Source organism: Periophthalmus magnuspinnatus, chromosome 17, assembly GCF_009829125.3.
Source record: "Periophthalmus magnuspinnatus isolate fPerMag1 chromosome 17, fPerMag1.2.pri, whole genome shotgun sequence".
NCBI lineage: Eukaryota > Metazoa > Chordata > Actinopteri > Gobiiformes > Gobiidae > Periophthalmus > Periophthalmus magnuspinnatus.
The window spans coordinates 9,088,955-9,110,439 of NC_047142.1; the positions used below are offsets into that span (position 1 = coordinate 9,088,955).

The 21,485-nt window shown below is 44.2% G+C and overlaps 2 protein-coding genes across 4 annotated transcripts; one reads left to right on the top strand and one right to left on the bottom strand.

Annotated features, from left to right (window-relative positions):
- Positions 1-428: 428 nt before the first annotated feature.
- wdr33 (WD repeat domain 33) lies at positions 429-16,245 on the top strand. Of its 3 annotated transcripts, none has more exons than XM_033982458.2 (21): positions 429-578; positions 5,966-6,226; positions 6,647-6,715; positions 6,990-7,094; positions 7,322-7,417; positions 7,828-7,979; positions 8,483-8,580; positions 9,044-9,170; positions 9,332-9,486; positions 10,272-10,350; positions 10,670-10,780; positions 10,949-11,043; positions 12,136-12,219; positions 12,543-12,682; positions 12,795-12,944; positions 13,031-13,435; positions 13,510-13,591; positions 13,668-13,833; positions 14,729-14,877; positions 14,975-15,121; positions 16,021-16,245. In XM_033982458.2, the coding sequence occupies exons 2-21, from the start codon at positions 6,023-6,025 to the stop codon at positions 16,134-16,136; spliced, it is 2,730 nt and encodes a 909-aa protein (XP_033838349.1). In that variant the 5' UTR covers positions 429-578; positions 5,966-6,022; the 3' UTR covers positions 16,137-16,245. The 3 variants fall into 3 exon arrangements, with proteins under 3 accessions (XP_033838349.1, XP_033838350.1, XP_055084762.1); XM_033982459.2 differs by having other exon boundaries at positions 13,034-13,435; XM_055228787.1 differs by lacking the exon at positions 429-578 and adding an exon at positions 605-702.
- Positions 16,246-17,930: 1,685 nt separating this feature from the next.
- On the bottom strand, positions 17,931-18,919 carry sft2d3 (SFT2 domain containing 3). Its single transcript, XM_033982460.2, has one exon. The coding sequence runs from the start codon at positions 18,856-18,858 to the stop codon at positions 18,187-18,189; it is 672 nt and encodes a 223-aa protein (XP_033838351.1). The 5' UTR covers positions 18,859-18,919; the 3' UTR covers positions 17,931-18,186.
- Between the last annotated feature and the right edge of the window lie 2,566 nt (positions 18,920-21,485).

Consider the following 21,485-nt stretch of genomic DNA (forward strand, 5'->3'; position numbering starts at 1 on the left):
TATATATATATATATATATATATATATATATATATATATATATATATATATATATATATATATATATATATATATATATAATTCCCTAATTGGGGGAAAGATGGACCGGTGTGGGCAAAAAATACAAGATTTGCCCCATTTTTAAGTGAAGTGAAGTCTTTGTAAAGTCTTTGTAAAGTTGTTCAATAATAAAAGTATATATAGTCCTTGGAGAATGATCATAGTGCAGAGAGATGCATGTCTGGTCTATAGTCTAGTCTCCATGGTCTGGTTCTGCGTATCTGCGTACGGGGTACTATATATATTAATAGATTCATGGTTCAGGGTCTGTGTCTGTGAGCGTTTTCCAAAACCCAAAGTCCCATGATGCTCCGCGCGTTGAGGCTCCCTCCTCCCGGGGCCACGTTTCCCAGAATGCTTTAGTGCCGCAAATCGGGAGGACAGAAGATGGACGCGGCGTGTGGCTGAAATAAACTCTAATAAAGAGAATAAACTAAGCATGCTTCTCCGGAGACTCGCGGTACGGAGCATCTAGCCAGTTTATGACCGCTAGATAGGTTCTCTGCAGCGGACTGTCGGTGAGTGTCCCCGGGCCAGGGTTAGGGCCAGAGTTAGCCGCAGTTAGCACGAACAGGCCGCCATTACAGCGCGGTTCCCCGAACACAGACCCACAAAGGAGACCCGAGGAGCAGGCGGTAGAAAGTAAGTCCCAGGGTGATTGACCTGAACCAGGCCGCGTGTGGGCGCTTTAGGGCCGGTATAGGAGGGGTCCAGGCGGGGTCCAGCCTCGGTCTGCGCTGGAGGAGCCTCAGACACGGCTTAGCATAGTTAGCTTTAGCAAATGTATTACCACTGAAGTCAAAAGCGCGTATTTACAGATTGAGCCCAACAGAAAACACGTGTGAACTGTGAATGGTGCATTTATTTTTTTTATAATTAATATATAATAAAGCTGATTAGGATAAATAACGTGGATGATATGTTTCACAGCTTTAGATTAAACCTCGTGTTTTTTTGCGTTTCTTCACAAAGTCCTTTCGCGAAATAAAAGATAAAACCCCAAATCCCGGTTTAGGCGCGGGTTTAGGGCTGAGGTGCAGATTTAGGGCAGGTTTAGGTACAGTCTCTGGTTTAAGAGCAGGTTTAGGTTCATTCTAAGATTTAGGGCTGTCTGTCGCTGTAACATGTGTCGATCTGATTTAAAACTGTTTGATAACTCTGTGCAAATGCTTCTGTTGATGCTTCTCTTGTTGCTGATTTTCACTGTTGTAAACTTTGACTCACTGCTGTGACATTTTGATAAAATTCTGAATGATTTTGTGGAATAAAACGTGACATTGCCCTTCTGAATTTTTGGGAAATTGTCAATAAAGTTTAATAAAGGTAAATAAAGAAAAGCTGGTGGAAGTGGGAGGAGCCTAGAGCTGCACACATCACGTGGAAATAAAAACTCACATTTTACAAACGTCACATGTGACCGGGTTTAGTCAAAGTTTTCCTCAGCTCCACAGCACTCTCTGGATCCTGGAGGAAATGTCCCATTCATCGACCACAGACTTTAATTATATATATTTGTAGTCTGAACCCTCAAAGGAGAAACTCATGACCATAACTACTTTTTTTCTAATTTTCAGTACAAAATAAGTCTTCTACACTTTACCCATCCTCCTACACCTGGGCCATCGCGCCAGATCAGGATCCTGGTTACGAGTACCTAAAGGACTCCTCCAGATCTGAACCAGGATCCAGTTTTTACATGAGAACTAAAGCATTCAAATTAAAGCCCCACCATGTGACTTTTTAGCCATAAACAGACAAGAATAAATTGCTATTGCACTGAAAAAAAACAACCTGTCCTTACTGTGAGCAGGCTTGCATCTCCACAAACCTTATTTGGCCTGGAGGAGTGCCTGCTCCGGCTTGTTTCCATATTGTTCCTTTGGCTATAATATTCCACAGTATGGCATAAAACCGATTCATCTCCATGGACAATGTTCCAAAATATGTTTTTAACTTTATTTCCATGGAGACATGCAGGTGATGTGCACCCTTCACAAAGTTGCACTGTTTTATTTTAACTATTATAAATGATGGTCATGAGTATCCCTATGCAGATTTCCACAGCACAGTGGCGCAGCAGCGAAAGGGTCCTGGGTCCGAGACCCGGCAGAGTGAGGCCTTTCTTTGGGGAGTTGTACATGTTCTTGGTGGGTGTGGAGACCTTCACAGGCAGAACGTGCAAACAGAGCTCCCTCTAAGGCCAGGACTCCCCTGAAAACGAGATGCCAAATCTCAGTGGGACTTTCCTCCTTATAAAAGAAAAACTAAAAAAAGCATTTTTGACATTTGGAGAGTCTCCAGTGAGCTGAGCTGCTCTTCGAACTCCTGCAGTTTAGCGTCTGTGTGAATGGGACAGATCCAGAGCCACGGGACGCTCACTTTTGACCCAGAGCAGGTTCAGGGGTGCGACAGGTGGAGTCAGGCCTGAGTTAAAAAATGAACAACACTTATAGGAACATAGTTTAGCTTCTCTGTCCACATGACCACACACTGAGCTGACAGGTCCCATTTTTATTTCCCACTGAACTTTAAGCACAAAGTCTCTTTGTTGACCTGGTTTTACATTCATTTGTTAATTTTAAATAAGCTGTGAATGAAAATGTCCAGATCTAATCCTGTTTGTGCTTCGGTTTTAGTTTTTGAGATCCTTATAGTCAGACCTATGTATTACTGTGTTATACTGTGCCATACTTTAAAGGCTTTAGTCTTTGTTGTAACTGAATCAGTGCCATTTTAATAAAATACAGTTTGTGCATTTTTCTCTGATCTCTGTGGATCTAATACTTCAGGTTGTACTTTTCACACTTTGGAATGTGACGATGTCATACCCCCTGATGGGGCAGAGACTGTATTTCCTATTGATTACATGGGATTAAACCAGGACTGAAACGGGGACTTAAAAATATTTATCAGTCTTTCAGTGTAACAGTGGTGATTTTCAGATGGTAGAATGTGATGTCATACTCCCAGATGGGGACAGTTTCTCCTTTTGATAACATTGTACTTGAAATATCCAAAAGGTAAATTAACAAATGTTGAGCTTGATCATTTTTATTAGTGACCTATAAACTCAGTCTATTACAACACAAATCTACATTTGAACATGAGCCTGTAGAATGTGATGATGTAATAGTATTTTTACATGACTTGATTTGTTGTTTCTGAAGCATAATATGCGTCTGAATAGCTATAAATGTAGTTACGTATGTCACAGATTTTAGACCTGACAAGTTTAAAACTTGTTTCAATGATAAGTTGACTCTAATTAGTTGTAAGTAGTTGATTGTTTGGGATGAAGCAGGGGGTCTTTAGTGTAGCCCAAACTGAGCTCAGGCAGGGGTCTGCGACTAGTCACACAATTATATTATCTTTTACATTTAGACTTTTAAAACACAATCAAATACACAGTGAAATGTCAAAAACTGAAGGCTTCAAAATACAGAATGGTTATGTTTATTCAAATGTATTACTGATAAAAATCAGAAATAATGTTGTTCTTCTTGACATTTTGATTTAATAATGCCTATGATTTTAATGTTTAAATAATTTTATTACTCAAAAAAATCTGATGATCACGTTCAAAGTGCTCATGTGACTACAGCCGCTGTCTTTTTCATAAAAGAACAATTACAATTGTCTAAATACGTCTGATTATTTTTATGTCAGCTCTGTTCAAGTATTTGATTAACTGTTGCAGCACTGGGCTTTATTGGGTCAAACACTGTTTTTAGCTCCACATGTTCACATTTGGAGCCTTTTCTCAGTGAGGTGTCACTTACAATCTACTTTAAACATAACGTTTTTATAAATATGGTAGAACATTCATGGGATGGGATGGGCCACATCATGTTGTTCTACCTCATTTGCTTGATCACAGCTTTTAGTTTAAAGAAAATAAATTTTCTGAACCTGAAAGGAACAGACTTTAAACACAAAAAATGTCTAGCGCCAAACCACATGCTTTTCCTGGGATCAGCTGTAGACTCACAATAAAACACTCAAACTGATCTCCATTAGACATGACTGAATGTAATGCCACAGCCCTCTTATCAGTATTTAGCTTTTTAAAAATGTATGTACAACTACAGCTTACAATGCACTTTGAAAACGACCAGGTGGAACAAACTGCTGCAATAAAACAGAGAAAAAAAAGAATTCAAGACTTAACATTTTAAAAGTACAGAAAATGTGGACTCCATATAGTGTCCTAGTGGGCTCGAGCTGTAGAGGTTGAAGTCACTTTTTATTGGCTGATGATGACTCCAGATGTTAGACTTTCTTGTATTGTGATGTCATATTTAATTGACATGAACCTTAGACATAAATGGCATGCACGAGCCTCACTGTAGTGTGTGATTATTAGCACAAAACATGATTCAGAATGACTGCAAGCACGTGGTTAATGACTGACTGACTGTTAGTGCAGCTTTAAAAGATGAACGATGTCACTTTTCTTATGAGGGAGGGGCATCTGCCATGTTTCACTGTATATTATTAAATCTTTTTTGCATTTATTCAGCAATTTTAAAAACTCAAGTATCTTTTACGTTCTTCCAGTGAGCGGGGTTGTCTGTCCACAGATCTGATCTAAATAAGATACTTATGATGCTTATCTAGGGATGCATCTATCCAGCTATTTCAGTTCCATTATTAATATCAATACTTTACTTCCGATGTCAGATGATATCTGATATTAACTGGTGCAAGTGTTGGAATGGAAAATGGAACTTGTTTCCTTAAAACACACTTTTTACTCAAGAGATTCAATAGTGTAATGCAACTGTTATGTATCCTTCACATCACTGACTGAACAGCCTTATATGAATAAAAGTTCAACATTATGAGACATTCTAGGCCAAAATAAGCTTGTAAATAGTCTTATTACATCCCATTAAAGTCCCAACCAGGATATCGGCTGAACTGATGCCAGATTCAGCAAATTTTTCAGTATCAGCACTAATATTTGATATCGATGCGTCTCTAAGCTTAATGCCATATTGTTGGACATTCCAAGCAAAGTAATAACATCTCCATCTCCAGGCATGCAGTTGGCAGAGCATCCTTCAGAAAAGTCACATAGTGCAGCTTTAAAGGATATGACACTCGGTGATGTGTTATAAACAGACTCTTTCACTTCACACCGGACACACAGCTGTCACTCAACAGGTTTAATAGCTCATGTTAATGACTCTTTCACACATTTTACAACATTAATCATAAATGTAACTTGTGTGATAACATGCACAGCCCTGTGTCTCTCTGTACAGTGTGTACCATTTACATTTGAAGGCCTACTCCTCCCTGTGTGTCAGATGTCCTCCCATGTCTCCACGGGGTCTTATTCTGTGTAAACCCTGTAGTTTAGATCTGTACAAACATGTTTTGAAATGAAATATAATTTCTTGTATTATCTATTTTAGAAGAAAAGATTATTAATGTATTTTTATATCTGACACTCCCCAGGATTGTGCATGTGAACTGAAATGTAAGGGCCTGTAGCTGATTTGAATGTATTTTTGAGATAAATGCTCTTTACCTCATGCATTGTTTGGTAAAAGCTGTTAAATAAGAAAAATGGAGACTGTTAAAATACACTTATTTTTACATAGTAGCTTCTGTATTGTAACCTGAGAAAATGCTAAGAATCATGGGAAACCGACTATACCAGACACTTGATCCTCTGTCATAATGCATTTTCAAGAGTGTCAAAAAAACAAATAGTAGCAGAGATGGAGAACTTTAAGGAAACAGCCTCATGATACTATCCCAGTCAGTTGTTTCTGTGTCATTAAGTTCAGTCTAAATCATGTTCCTGATTCATGGTTAGAAACTAATTAAGTACACTATTGTAACCTAATAGCAGATTTGATCATCTCTGTCTAATGCTGTGTTCTCTGCCCTCCAGGTCTGAGCTGCACCAGGACTTGACCTCTGTATTCTGACCCTTGACCCTACCGTTGCAATGGCGTCAGAACTGGGGTCACCGCAGCGTTTCTTCCACATGCCGCGCTTCCAGCATCAGGCGCCACGGCAAGTTTTCTACAAACGGCCCGACTTTGCTCAGCAGCAGGCCATGCAACAGCTCACCTTTGATGGCAAGCGTATGAGGAAAGCCGTTAACCGCAAGACCATTGACTACAACCCCTCCGTCATCCGTTACCTCGAGGTAAGACCCACCTCTCTGACATCTAGCACCCCAAGGCAAGACCCCGCCCACACGCTGTCCAGTGTCTCTAGGTAAGGCCCAGGACCAATCAGATGCCTTCTTTCCCCGCGGTTGCTCCCACTAGTGTTAGCAACATGTTTGATTGACAGCATTGCTAAGCACCAGCCCCCTGCCAAACCAGCAGTACGGGCAGGAAGGGGCATTACCTTAAGCACCCAGGGCTGCAGATTAGACGCTATAAATGTTTTAAATCTATACAAACACACACGTCACAAACATGAAAACTAATGGCCCTGTGAAATGATCTGTTCTGTCACTGACGGAGACCTGGAGCTCAGAGTGACCACAGTGATGGAGAATCTGGCTTTTTGTCCAGAATTGTGACAGCAAATCATAAAGATGCGTTTTCTGTTTTTGCAGAACCGACTATGGCAGCGCGACCACAGGGACCAGAGGGCCATTCAGCCAGACGCTGCCTGCTACAACGACGTCAGTCTCACACACACATAACGCACCTGCACGCACTCACAGAACTTGATCATTTCTATTAGAAACTTAACTCAAGAACTCACTGTATCAACAACTCAAATCTGCATTGGAACAATAGTCATTTTACCTGCCCCCATCTGTATTAAATGTTATTGGACTATAGAATGTTGTGATGTCATCTGAAATACAGGAATATAAATTATACCACACATGTTAGAGACACAAGTTAGACACATTGTTGACGCGTGTAACACCTGTGTCTCTGCTCCTGCAGCTCGTGCCTCCTCTGGGCATGCTCCGTAACCCCATGAACGCCGTCACCACTAAGTTTGTCCGAACATCCACCAATAAAGTCAAGTGTCCCGTGTTTGTCATCAGGGTGAGTCTGCCTTTGCGGAATGTAAATGATGGTCACCAGAAACCCTCAGGGGGTTTCCAGTGTGGTAACAGCCATATAAATGCATTAGGCTCTAATAAAACAGTGCAGAATTCATATTTGTAGCTTATGAAAGACGATGAGATGCATCAATACTTTGTTTCCTCTCTGCTCCTGTCTGCTCTCTGCTCCTGTCTGCTTTCTGACCCTGTCTGTCCCTGTGTCTGCAGTGGACCCCTGAGGGCAGGCGTCTGGTCACAGGAGCGTCCAGTGGAGAATTCACTCTGTGGAACGGACTTACCTTCAACTTTGAGACCATCCTCCAGGTAACTGCCCTAACACTGCCCTGATCCCTCCACACTGCTCCTCCACCCCCTCACACTGCCTGTGCATGTAAACGTAGTGACTCACCCTGTCCCTCCACACACTCAGCATGGCAGGTGGCATTGAATGGGATTTGAATGTAAAATATTCTTACATTACATTTTTGTAGCATTATTGTGGCAGAAATTCTGTTAAATCAAGAAAATATTTTTTTTTAAATTGGCAATGTACTAGTAAACCAATTTAGAATTACTAAAGAAACACTGTTACCCTTAGGGGTGCTCAAAGAGACAAACCTACTCGAGGGGGTACTTGAAAAAAGCGTCACACTTCGGGGCAGGCTTCATGCTCCTCTCCTCCTGATTGGTCTTGTCTCTTTATTTCCTCTCTGATTGTTCCGTGTCTCCCCCAGGCCCACGACAGCTCGGTTCGTGCCATGACCTGGTCCCATAACGACATGTGGATGCTGACGGCAGATAACAATGGCTACGTGAAGTACTGGCAGAGCAACATGAACAACGTCAAGATGTTCCAGGCTCACAAAGAGGCCATCCGGGAAGCCAGGTAACTTCTGACCTCTTATCCCTGTGTACACCGGGCATATGAGCAGCCAGGGGGAGGGGCATTTGAATCTAAATAAATATACTAATGCTAACTACGTTTTAGTGGAAGTTGTCATACGCCCATTAAAGAGGCGGTATTATGGAAAGTCTTCTTTTAAGCTTTCTATCATCTTATAACATTGTTTTCACCAAAAACATGCCTGAAGAGGTTTTAGATATCATCCATGCATGTTTGCGTAATCTAGCCATCTCTGCCCATGTCAGCCTACGTCATCCATACTCCCACATGACAATTCTCCATAAATATACAATAGCATGATACAAACCTGATGCTGATTGTGTTGTGATGTCACTGTGAAGGGAGTGACTTAGTGTGAAGAGCAACTCTGGTTAAAGTTCTATTGAGAGCTGTGTGAGTCGGTGGAGTCCATTCTGAGTTTAAACCTTGGTCACATCATTCACATTAATATGTATTTATTTGTTTATTTATTTTTGTGTTTGCAGTTTCTCTCCAACTGACAACAAGTTCGCCACCTGCTCCGACGACGGCACTGTTCGTATCTGGGACTTCCTGCGCTGCCACGAAGAGCGTATTCTACGAGGTAACACATCATACATACATGTATTACATAACATGTGTAAGCCTAACCATGAGGAGAGGATCCAGCACCCACTGTGCAGTGGCTCAGTGTTAGGGCTGCAGTGCATATACAGACCCTGCACCCAACCTATTTTGCACTCATACTTAAAGTCTAAAGGGGAAAGGACTGTTCTTTTATTGCAGCCAATTAAAATATACTGTGACAGTTTCAGTTTATCTGAGCTATGCCTGAACAACAGGGGGCACTGTGGGGCACTGTGGGGTCACTCTGACACATATAAGGTCACTGTGGAGTCACTCTGACACGTATAAGGTCACTGTGGGGTCACTCTGACACATGTAAGGTCACTGTGGGGTCACTCTGACACATGAGGGCACTCTGACCTGTGGGTTCATTGGAGGGTCACTGTGGGGGCAGTCTGACACATCCAGGGTCACTCTAACCCTGGGTTTTCTGTCCTCAGGGCACGGAGCAGATGTGAAGTGTGTGGACTGGCATCCCACTAAAGGCCTGGTGGTGTCAGGCAGCAAAGACTCCCAACAACCAATCAAGTTCTGGGACCCCAAAACCGGACAGAGCCTGGCCACACTGTGAGTAACATAGGGAGAAAGAAAGAGGGGTAGGGGGAGAGGAGGGTCAGAGGGAGAGGGAAAGAAGAGTAAGAGGAGAAGAAGGCCAGAGGAGCAGAGCAGGCTTCAGTCACCTGTTCCTCCTCTCTGTCTCTTAGTCTCATGTCTCATCTCTGTCTCAGTCACGCTCATAAGAACACGGTGATGGAGGTGAAGTGGAACCTGAATGGGAACTGGCTCCTGACAGCATCCAGAGATCACCTGTGCAAACTGTACGATCTGCGCAACCTGAAGGAGGAGCTGCAGGTGTTTAGAGGGCACAAAAAGGAGGCCACAGGTACAACACCGCAAGCACACTGCACACACAAACTGTACAAATCTCTGGACATATCTATCCTGCTAGCCACCATGTTCCAAACAGCAAGTGAGTATGGCGCACTTTGGATCCATCGACTCTGGCTCCTATTCACTTTATATTGAAAAAACGTTGCCCCTTCTCTCTTTCTCTGTTTAGCTCATCATTCTGACCTTAAAATGTTGGCTTTAGCTGTACATGATTCTGGGTTTTTATTTCACTATTTTATCCCCAAATTACGTAAAAAAAAAAAAGATATGAACATTAATAACAGACCAATCAAGCGCCTTCTTTCCCCAAGGTCATTCCTACTAGCAATTTCATTGACAGCATTGCTAGGCTCCCGCCCCCTGCCAGATCAGCAGTGTGGGGGGGTAGGGGCATTGCGTTCAACAGCCTCTCTCCTGATGGGCTCTTTGGTTGCCATGATACTCGCAATCGAATTTCCAAATATGCACCTGGGCTTCAGATTAAGCATCTATAACTGTTAGCCTCGATGAGCTTCATTTGGAGCCGCACGCCTTGGGTGACGTCATACTCCCTTAATCCACTTTTATACAGTCTGTGTGCATAAACTACTAAAATAAACACAACCAGAAGGAGGAGTTACAAGTATTCAAACGCGACAACAAGGTTTAAAACTCAGAGAAGTAGATTTGCAGAATAAGTCTGTTTTAATATTTATGGTCAGTCTCCAGGAAATTAATGGAAGTCAATGTAATGTCCAAGCATGGAAGCCCAACGTGTGTGTGTGTGTGTGTGTGCAGCTGTGGCGTGGCATCCGGTGCACGAGGGTCTGTTCGCTAGTGGAGGCTCAGACGGCTCTCTACTCTTCTGGCACACGGGGTAAGACCTGACCCCTGACATCTGCTCCTGACCCCAACTAACCCCTGACCTCAAACCCTAACCAGTCTAATTATGAAGAGAGAACTTTGAGATTTCGTCCCCATCAATTACCTGCCTGGTCCTTTCTGCTTCTGTCTTACTGTTCTCCTGTCTCACTGTTCCCCTGCCTACTCCTGCTTACACCTGTCTCACTCTGCTCCTGCCTGCTCCTGTCTGCTCCTGCCTGCTCCTGCCTGCTCCTGCCTGCTCCTGCCTGCTCCTGCTTGCTCCTGCCTTCTCCTGTCTGCTCCTGTCTCACTGCACTCCTGTCTGACTACAGGGTGGAGAAGGAAGTGGGGGGGATGGAGATGGCTCATGAGGGAATGATCTGGAGTCTGGCCTGGCACCCACTGGGACACATCCTGTGCTCCGGCTCCAACGACCACACCAGGTACTAAACCCATTACTAAATCAGGACTAAATCAGGACTTAAGCAGGACTTAAGCAGGACCAGACCTGGACAGGACCAGACCTGGACTAGACCAAGACTAACCCAGGACTACACCAGGCCAAAACCAGCACTAGACCAGGACTGAACCAGGACATAATGTTGTTTCAGTAAGTTCTGGACCAGGAACCGTCCCGGGGATAAGATGAGGGATCGGTACAACCTGAACCTGCTGCCAGGAATGTCTGAGGATGGGCTGGAGTATGGTGAGTGCGACCCCGTGTGTGACCTCTGCATGACCCTTGCATGATCCAGATCCACTTATTTACAGTGGCTTTGACCATGTTTTTGTGGGGAGTTTTTAGTTTTTTTGAGTTGCGGGTTGTGTTTTTTGGGCTTGTTTCTAAGTCACTTTCACATATGGCTCTGCATATTTCACATGATTGATCTTTTTTCAGTTCTGTTTTAGACTCAGTAACAGTCTATGTAATGACTGAAGTACAAGTTGTTCATGTTTTAAAGTCGTCATTGGTGTTAATTATGTAAATATAAATATGTGCATCTTATTAGTGAGAGTAGGTCTGCTTTTAACATGTGTCAAAGCTGAATAGGCTTTATCTTTAATGGCTTATTTTCAGTATGTCATTTTGCCGATCTACCCCCGTTTTCACTACCACTGGTACACGCCCACTGTGACATACACACTTCCTTTTTACACTTTTGTGACACACGTAGGATTCGGCAGCGCATGTGGTCATTTTGTTACAAATGAAAAAAAATCTGCTGGTCACTAGTATGATGTATAGGTATCCACAGGACGGGCCGACAGCATGCGGCGCTTTGTTGTAATGACGTTTACGGCGACCTCAGCTCCCATTGGGTGCCGTTTATTTTATTAAGTTATTTTAGATGAGTATTGTGATTTAAAATGTCCAAATGATAACATAATGATACATGGGTGTCATTGATTATAACTGTAGAGCAGACACAAGCACAATAGGTCTGCTTTAACTACTTTTTAACCAGTCTTTTTGTGGGGCTCCAGGGATTGTTTTTGGGCTTTTTTGTTCTACAGCAGGAATCAGGAGAATAAAACATATGCAAATAAGTAGGCTTTCTTTTAGAGATGGGCCGATGTGGATTTTTTTTTTGTTGATATCGATATCCAATATATTGGAGATTGGCCGATACAGATACTGGAACCGCTAATTTGCTCATCCCTACTTTTTATCCCTCTTCTGCCCCTCCCCCTCCTGCACATCTGGGACTGGTACAGGGCAGGTATTTGACAGGTGCTGGGCAGGTGTCGTCTGTTTTTGTCCCTCTCTGACTTCTGACCTCTGACCTTTTTGTCACAGATGACCTGGAGCCCAACAGCATCGCCTCCATCCCAGGAATGGGCCTCCCCGAGCAGCTGAAGGCCGCGCTGGAGCAGGAGCAGAGTGAGCCTCCCACAACACCACCTCCTCCCTCTGTCCTACCTCTCTCTTCCCTCTCCCCAGACACCTCCTTCCTATCCCCAGATGCCTCCTCTCTTCTCCTTTCTCTCCTACTCCTTTCTGATCCTCTCTCTCCTCCTCTCTTTCTCTCCTTAGAGACATCCCCCCTTTCCTCCTCACCTTTCTCACTTTTCCCTCTTTCCTCTCTTCTCTCCTCTCCTCCCCTCTTCTCTCCCCTCCTCCTCTGAACTCTTCTTCTCTCCTCTCCTCCTCACCTTCTCCCTCTCCTCTCCTCTTCTCTCCTCATCCTTTTCCTCTCTCCTCAGATAAGGAGGCATCTCCAGACATGGAGATGTCGATCCCGGGTCTGGACTGGGGAATGGATGAGGTCATGAGCAAAGACTCCAAGAAAGTCCCTCAGAAGAAGGTTCCATATGCCAAACCCATCCCAGCGCAGTTCCAACAGGTTTGTGTCAGATGTCTCGCTCCCCTACACAAAACCCATCCCCACGCAGTTCCAACAGGTCTGTGTCAGATGCCCTTCCTCTGCTGTGGTTTGACCCAGTGTCTTTCCTCAGGCGTGGGCAGAGAACAAAGTCCCTCTGGCTCCTCCTTCAGATCTGGGACCAGACCGAAAACTAGACCCGGCTCAGACCCAGAAGAGGACTCAGGCCGAGATCGAACAGGACATGGCCAGTCTGCAGTACACCAACCCCCAACTACTCCAGGTGCCCTCACTCACATACACCTGTAGACTCTTGAGTTTGCTCTGTCATAAAATGACTGCTGTAACGTTGTGTGATTTTTTTTGCAGCAGATGAAGATGAACCCAGACATGGGCCCTCCTCCTGGCCCCGGGGGACCTGGAGGACCTGGGGGCCCCATGGGGCAGTTCCCCGGGGGCCCTGGACCTGGGGGTCCTCCGCCACAGGGCTTTAACCCCAACATGGGCCCTGGGGGACCTCCCTTCATGGGCCCCGGACAAATGGGGCCCCCGGACATGCAGCGCCACCCTGGGCCCCCCAGGAACATGGGGCCTCAGGGGCCTCATGGTATGGGCCCCCCAAGGGGCATGATGGGCCCTCCTCCCCGGGGGATGGGACCCCACGACCCCCAGATGGGCCCAAACATGATGGGACCCCCCAGGAACCATGGCCCCAACAACTTCATGCAGGGACCCCCAGGAAACATGGGCCCCCAGGGGCCCTTCATGCACCAGGTAAGTGTCAGATGCCCACAGGAGTTACAAGTGAAAGATTTTATAGAGTAATGACAGTGTACTGTCTTCTGCAGGGCCAGAACTCGGGTCCTATGATGCACGGCATGGGCCCTCAGGGGCCTCAAGGGCCTCAGGGACCTATGGGGCCTAACAAAGGTGAGTATCTCAAGAGTTAGACTTTACTCCACAGATTGACAGTCTAACTCTGACAGTGTAACACTGCTGTGTGCAGACCCCCGAGGGCCTGGGCTCCACATGGGTCCCCAAGAGCAGTATTGGGACCAGGACTATGACCCAGCACAGGACACCTGGAGGCCCCAAGGCTTTGGGGGGCGGGGCCACAGGGGAAATGGAGGAAACTGGGGCCCTGAAAACTTCGGGGAGTTCAGGGGCCGTGGGTGAGTGTCGCTCTACTCTTTAGAACAACCAATAGAACAAATAGTCGTTCACAAACCTTGTGTTGGAAAATGCATTTTAGACACAGGTCCATATTCTGGTTTGGGCCATGTCCTTCTGTCAGAGAATGATTTACTGATTTACTGATAAACTGTTGAGTTTAGTATAATTTTAAAAGAAACTGCCTTGCCTTTCATTTAAGTTCATATGTGACGGTTTAACTGTCACATTTTCGCCAGAACTGTTTTATATTTTTTCCCTGAAACCTCCAGAAAATGTTAAATATAATCTATTGTATATTTTCCGTTACTGGTTTAGACCTGGTTTAGACCTGGGTTAATCGCTCTTTAGTTTTGGTTTAGACCTGGTTTAGAACTGGTTTTGTCCTGGTTTAGACCCAGTTATGCCCTCATTTAGATCCAGTTTTGTCTTGGTTTAGACCAGGTTTAGACCCAGTTTAGACATGGTTTAGACTAGACATGGGCAAACTACGGTCCGGGGCCACACACGGCCTTTTGGGCTTATTAATTCGGTCCGCCAAACGTGACCACATTACCACATTAGGTAAGGGTAAACCTTGTTCAATGTTTTTCTGCTGTTTATTTAACTGAAATTTTATAAATTAATTATTAATTTAATGCATTTGGAAAACAATTTGTACAATGAGTCTTGCATATTCATGCTTTGCTACATGTTACAGGCCAAATCTCGAATGTAATATACACACATATATGTCCTGGCCCGGCCCCTCTGTCAAATTTTAGAACCCATTATGGCCCGTGTGTCAAAAAGTTTGCCCGCCCCTGGTTTAGACCCTCTTTACTCTTGATTTAGTCCTGGTTTAGTGCCTGATTAAGAAGTTTTAAATCCTGGTGTAATTCCTCTGTGGTATTGCAGGTTCCGGGGAGGGCCTCGCGGGGGCAGAGGTGGAGGGGGCGGTTACCAGGACGATTTCGGGGCTCCAGACGACAGCTCCGACGACATGAACCGAGGCTGGGACAGCGGAAGAGGACGAGGACGGGGAGGGGGACTTAACAGAGGAGCAGGTAAGAGACCAGACACCAAACCGAACACCAGAGACTAAGACTGAGACTAAACCGAGACTAAACCTGTGTGTGTGTGTGTGTTTGTTTGTTTGTTCAGGTCATGAGGGCTTTCAGGGGCCCATGATGGACTCTCCTGGGGGCCGCTCTGGGTCACTGCAGGGTATGGACATGGCCTCTCTACCTCCAAGGAAGAGGCCATGGCAGGACGGCCCCGGAACCGACCCCATGGAAGGCCCCGATGGAGGTGAGACTAGGGCTGTAATCCCAAATATATGCACACACATTTGCACGCGCTTATGTTCAGTTTATGAAAAGGATATAAACAAAATGATTTCAAATACGCTTTAATTCAGTCACTGGACCAAAGTTTTTGAGTGAATCTGGAACATGACAGAACAGAACTGAAGAAGTGTCTTTGATGTGCGACCAAATGTCTTCACTCTTAAATTTTAGTCCAGTAACATAAAGTAGGGATTACACTCATCTTTATAAAGTTTTGTCTTAATGTGTCGTTCTGGCATGGTCCCAGTCATAAAGCTGTTGTGTCTCCAAGCTACCAGATAGATGATCAGCATACACCATTATTTCTGTCAGCAATGTAATGTAATGTCTTCCCATCTGTGTTGTCCAATGAAAAAGTAACACTTGATCCATGTGATATGGGTTTATGTTCGCTACAGTGTGAAATTTAAATATCCCATCAGGAGAACGGCGACCAGCAGAAAAATGTCTCAGTGGCATTGTGCTAGAGGCTTGTTGTGGCAGCACTGATATGTGAATTCTAATTAAATTAATTGTCTATTTACAATAAATGAGGCACTGCAGCTTTAACTCCCACAAGTGGCTGTAGTTGGCGCATTCACTAAGCAAGGTAGCGCTATTCAAATGTCCCCTTCATCTCTCCTCTGTCTCAGCGCTCTCATGTAATTCTCCCCGTTTAATACTATACACAAGCTATCCCCACTTTACTGAAAATGTAAAACACATCAAGCCAAGGAGCGCAAGACGATCATAGGTAGGCAGTAAATTATGATGGCACAAACCAGTCTTAGGGCCCATTGTAAACCTTTACACTGTGGCCCACATTCACTACCATGTGCCACTTGGTAACACACACAGACGGACTCTTTTCTGCACCTGCAGGTCGACCGCGAGATGATGGAGGTTTTGGGCCTCCTCCAGGACGAGGACGCGGCTGGGGGCCCCGCTCCCGAGGAGGACCCCCCATGAGAGGGCCCCCCAGAGGCAGGGGCCGGTAGTGTCCCGGGCCCCGGGGACTGGGGCCGAGGACTGAACAGAGACTGATGAAATCCAATTGTTTGTAAAGTGACTTCTGAGTTTTGTGTAAAATAAATGTGTCAATCAAGACTTCTCACTCCAAAATTGACCAATCAGCATCCAGTGCAGCACCAATGGCCAATCAGAATGAGGCTCAGCACCAATGGCCAATCAGCATCCAGCACAACTGGCCAATCAGCTCTGAGCTCCTGCACACTTCGGCATTTCTCTCAGAGACCTGGTGTGTCTCCTCTGCAACAAAGGGTTTTACAATGTCCAGCTCCTTTCCTCTTTGTTCTTATCCTCTCTCCTCCTCTCTGCTCTCCACCTGCTCTCCTCTCTTCTCTTCTCCTCTTCCCTTCTGCACTCTTCTGCTCTCCTCTGCTCTCTGCCTGCTCCACACAGAGGAGGAGAGCAGGAGATGTCACTGCGGTGTGAAGGCACAGTCCACAGTGACGTTTTGACTCTTTTATTTCCATAATCTAAAACGTCAATGTTCAAAGGTTGGATGGGTCGGCTGTGCTCTGGGGTCAAAGGTCAGCTCATGTCTTGGCCTGTCAGGATAATCAAAGTATGTGACAGATGGAACAAGATTTTTGGCATCAGTATCTATCATGGGGACTTTTTCTTAAGTTTTAGATGTTTTCTGCACTGTGATCAGATCTGAGCTGCATATTTGAATGTTTCAGATGCAACTCATTACTTAAGCTGCATTCTGCTGTTTATTTACTGCAGCTCAACCATATTGTTTACGATATTGTCCCTAACTGCTGATGTCAGGCTGTTCATTTTGGTTTTAAAATGTTCATATTAACCCGCTCTACTTGGTCCTGGTATTTTTATTTCACTATCGTGTCCTTCAAGATCAAGATATGAAAATTAATAAGGAACAAATCAGATGCGTTTTTTCCCAAGAGGTCGCTCCCTCTAGCATTAGCAACAGATTTGATTGACAGTGTTGTTAAGTGCCTGCTCCATGCTAAACCTGTGGTGTGGAAGGGAAGGGGTGTTACCTTCAACAGCCTCACTCCAGATTGGCTCTTTGGTTGCTATGATACTCGCAATCAGAATTCCAAATATGGAACCTGGCTCCAAATTGGCCCCAATAACTGCTCTAGTCTCTGAGTTTCATTTGACTGGAGCCGAATGTTATGGGTAACATCAAAGTCCACTTCTTTATACCGTCTATGGTTATCGTGACAGGCCTACTCATGTCTTTATCTCCGATACCGTCTCCTCCTCATGTTCCTTCAGAGTCTCAATGTGAGACCCAGAGGGGGCGCTTGTCCTGGCTCAAGGGCTGTGTCTTCTGTGTGTGCCCCAGGTTGGAGTATTTGACTTTTTCACAAATAAAAAAAAAGAACAGTTAGTGTTTCTTGTGCGTTTTTCTCTGAATGTGGAGTCATATGTGGAATTCTGTCTGAAGTGTGAGGAGAGAGGAGCAGACGGTATTGGGGCCAAAGCATAACAATCTAATCAAAAGCAATCTGAATGGGTTTAATTAGCAAAAAGTTATGAAGCACCATAATTTCCTCAAGTAAATGTGCATCGAAACTTAAGTTTAGTTCTTGTTTTTGTCAGTTCTCCTGCACACATTTAAAATGTGAACTTTGAACAATCTGATAACTCAAATCTAATCCCAAAGTTTGTCAGAAAATCGATTAGATCTTTTTCCCAGATCAGCTGTACGGTTTCTGACCAGGAGACATGAATCCAAAGGTTACAACACAAACAGCTCTGTGTTTGTCACGTGGCTCAGAAAAGAAAAGAGACAGTTCTGAAGAAGAGTTTTAATCATTTACAAAAATCATTAAGAGTAAAATAGCTCCTGGAATGTGCAAATTGCCGCATGATGGCGCTAGAGTCAGAGTCCAATTTACAAAAAAACATTTACATTGGATGTGGTCCGGATGCCTTTACACAGTAAAATAAAAGCCCCGCTGCTCCTCCACACGCGTTCACTTGATTCTCTGTCCATGTGGTTTATCGGGATCAGCCCTCACTCGTCGGCTCCGAGGGCTCCGTGCCCGGTCAGATGGGCATGGTCTTCCCGCTGACGGTACGCTTGATGGCGGACGCGGCCAAACCGCCCATGAAGCGCATCCCCGCGGCTCCACCGGGCAGCAGCGACACCACTGCGCACAGGATCACCGCGACCTGCACCGCGGCGCCCAGCGCGGTCAGCGCGGTGCTCTGGAGGCTCAGCGCCGCGTACAGCGTGCCGCCCAAGGCGCACAGGTAGGCGGCGGCCGCGGGAGACGTGGGGAGACCGGAGAGGAGTTTACTGGGCCCGCGGAGCATCGCCACGGCCGCGATGGCGAACAGAGACCCGAGAGACCATAGAAGCGCGAACTTCCGCGCGTACAGCAGCAGCAGCGGCGCGTAAAGCGCGGACAGGCCGAAACACAGCGCGGAAAAGGCGGCGCACACCCCGAAGGCCACGAGCCGCTGCCTCCGGCTCAGACCAGGTAAACACGGGTCCGGATCCGTGGACCACGGCCAGGAGCCGCCGCTCCCGGAGCTCGGAGACTCTCGCCGCTGAAATGGACTGGACCAGCGGCCAGACCAGCGGCCAAACCAGCTCCCGGTGACCGGCTCCTCGTCCCCGAGGTCCAGCGCGGTGCTGGAGCCGGACGGACTCGCACTTTTCCCGGACTTGGACTGCGCCAGATACTCCTGCAGCTGACGGTTTAGATCCGCCATCTCCGCGGAGCTAACGGAGCTAATGCGGCTACGGAAGTGAGTCTTGTTCTGACGGGACTCAAACTTTTACACGAGTTTAATTTGTCTTAAGCCCACAGCGCCCCCTGTGTCAAACATGGGCCATGTCCCAATTCGCCAATTTATTAGGCTCGAGCCTGGGACTAAGTCCCAGCGAGGGACTCAGTAATGTGAAGCTAACGCTAATCGCTAATGGTAAACTACTGCTTAAGGTCATTATAAAACCTATGTGTGCTTGTTTTACGATATTTTAAAGCAACAGTTAAGTTGACAACAAATGTCACTGTACTTTTATTTAATTTTGCACTATTTCAGGTGGAAATGTGATGTTTATTTAATGTTAAATGTACATGTAGATGCTTTATGCAAAAGCATGTAATGCTATGCTAAACCAGATAAGGTTTACTAATTCAATTGGATAAAAATATTACTCACAAGTCACATGGTTAATGAGTTAAGATTAAAGGAGCGATTTTATTTGTTATTATTGAATTTGAAATAAACAATTTCATGTGTAACAATGATATTTTGAGTTTAAAACATGCATGCATGTTACTGAAGGGTATGTCAAGTAATAAAGCTTTTGCAATACAATATATGTATTTGCATTACAAATACATATATCAAAAATATGGAATGCATATTGATTGAATAAAGTTTCTTAGGGCCATCACATATACATATATATCTTTTGATACTGAAATCATATAAGTTTTGAATATTATTATGTAATCACCATTTTTATACTGAATTTATATATTCTTTGAATGTTGTATCTTTTTGGAGGTTGTCTAACAAGCACCATACTAAAAGTTGAATACCATCTACTAACACTGAAATTAGGTTAAAGGTAAAACGTGAATTATGGGAGACAGTTGGTCCCTTGCAGAAACTCCTTTAACCGAGTTAAGGCAACATTGTAGGAGGTGAATCATGTCGCCTGACAGCCACGATGTTTATACTAGAGTGGAGCATCTTGTGATAATACTGAAACTATGCTAAAAGCAATATTGTGTGATATGAATTGGGGAAGGCTATTGGGGTTGTGTACGCTCCTTTACAGGGTGGTCGGATGAGACTCAAGGCCGGAAAAATAGACTGGTGCAGCCCGGAGAGATGAGCGAGGCCGGAGGGAGGAACCTGGGCGACAACCTACTCAACATAATATTTGCATATTCATGTTTCATGTTACATTTTTATGTTACGGGGCCAGGGAAAAGCAGACAGACCGCCTGCTGCACACACGAGGGATAGATCATATGACCCCGGGTCCTGTATTAGATTGTAACTGTCAGGGAAATAAACTTTTGAGATTTGAACTGATGGAATCCAGTCGTCATTTTGATAGAACACGCCTAACATTACTAATATTGTAAATTGTACAATGGGAATACAATACTTGATACTTTGAGAGAAAAAGAAACAAAGCTATAGCTACTACTACAAAGATTAGAGAATGGAAATGGACTTTTAACTAGCTGTATACATTATTGTTATGCAGGCTAGCTTTTGTATGGTTGGAGATGATTCAGAAGACTCTCAGAGGAGATGGCGAGCCTGTCCCAGAACCCTGAACTGTCAATGGAGAATGGCAACTTTCTCTATTCTTCTTGTTGATCATCACGTGGTAACAACTCAAACTACCACAATGAGGAACTTTCCTTTTTGAACAATTGACTGTGGCTGAATGACTGAAATACCACTGAGCTCAGTAGGACTTGTTTTCCTGATTTATATTGTACACACGTGAATGTAACAGTTGCCGGCTGTTAGTTTGTAAACCATTTTATTTATTTTTATTTTTTCTAATTAAGTAAACCTTCATTGCTCATTTCTATCTTCTACCATTTCATTTACACTCACTCTAGTCTTATTTTTATTGTACAAGCCTAGCGCTTGGTTCAATCTATTACCGGTAGATTATTTTAATATATTTGTCTTGGTTAGGCAAGGCAAGTTTATTTGTACAGCACAATTTGTACACAAAGTAATTCGCAGTGCTTTACAGAATATGAAGGACATTACAATCACATAAATTAAAGCATAAATAATCATAAAATTAACATTAAAACAGAAGAGTGCAGAATAAAAACTTTTTAAACCCTAATAAGACAAGATATGCCTTTATTAGTCCCACAGTGGGGAAATTCCAGTATTGCACCGCAGTTAAAGAACAGAAGGAAAATGGTACATGCAGTAGAACAAGATAATAGATAAATAGCTTTAAATAATTTAAAAAATAGACTCTAATGCAGTGGTTCTTAACCTTGTTGGAGGTACTGAACCCCACCAGTTTCATATGCACATTCACCGAACCCTTGTTTATTGAAAGATAAAATATCATTTTTTTCAAATTCAAGCCATATGTCTGTTTTACTGGTGCACAAAATAAAGCGTGCATTAACATCACTGTGTTCAAAGAATAAAACCAATACAATGTATAAACTCACAACAAATGACATACATACCTTTTCACAAACACATGACCTTTTTTAACACTACCACACTGAAATAATTTTAATTTTGTATTGTATTATGTATTCCAATAATGAACTTATTGTATTTATGCTATTTATTATTTTTAACTTTTTAACACACACCCATCACCT

Excerpts from the sequence above, each read along its gene's own strand:
- wdr33 (XM_033982458.2), top strand. The coding sequence starts at position 6,023 with ATGGCGTCAGAACTGGGGTCACCGCAGCGTTTCTTCCACATGCCGCGC. Across the intron at positions 10,781-10,948 it reads GGCTCCAACGACCACACCAG|TAAGTTCTGGACCAGGAACC; the intron begins GTACTAAACCCA and ends ATGTTGTTTCAG. Across the intron at positions 13,436-13,509 it reads AGGGGCCCTTCATGCACCAG|GGCCAGAACTCGGGTCCTAT; the intron begins GTAAGTGTCAGA and ends TGTCTTCTGCAG.
- sft2d3 (XM_033982460.2), bottom strand. The coding sequence starts at position 18,858 with ATGGCGGATCTAAACCGTCAGCTGCAGGAGTATCTGGCGCAGTCCAAG.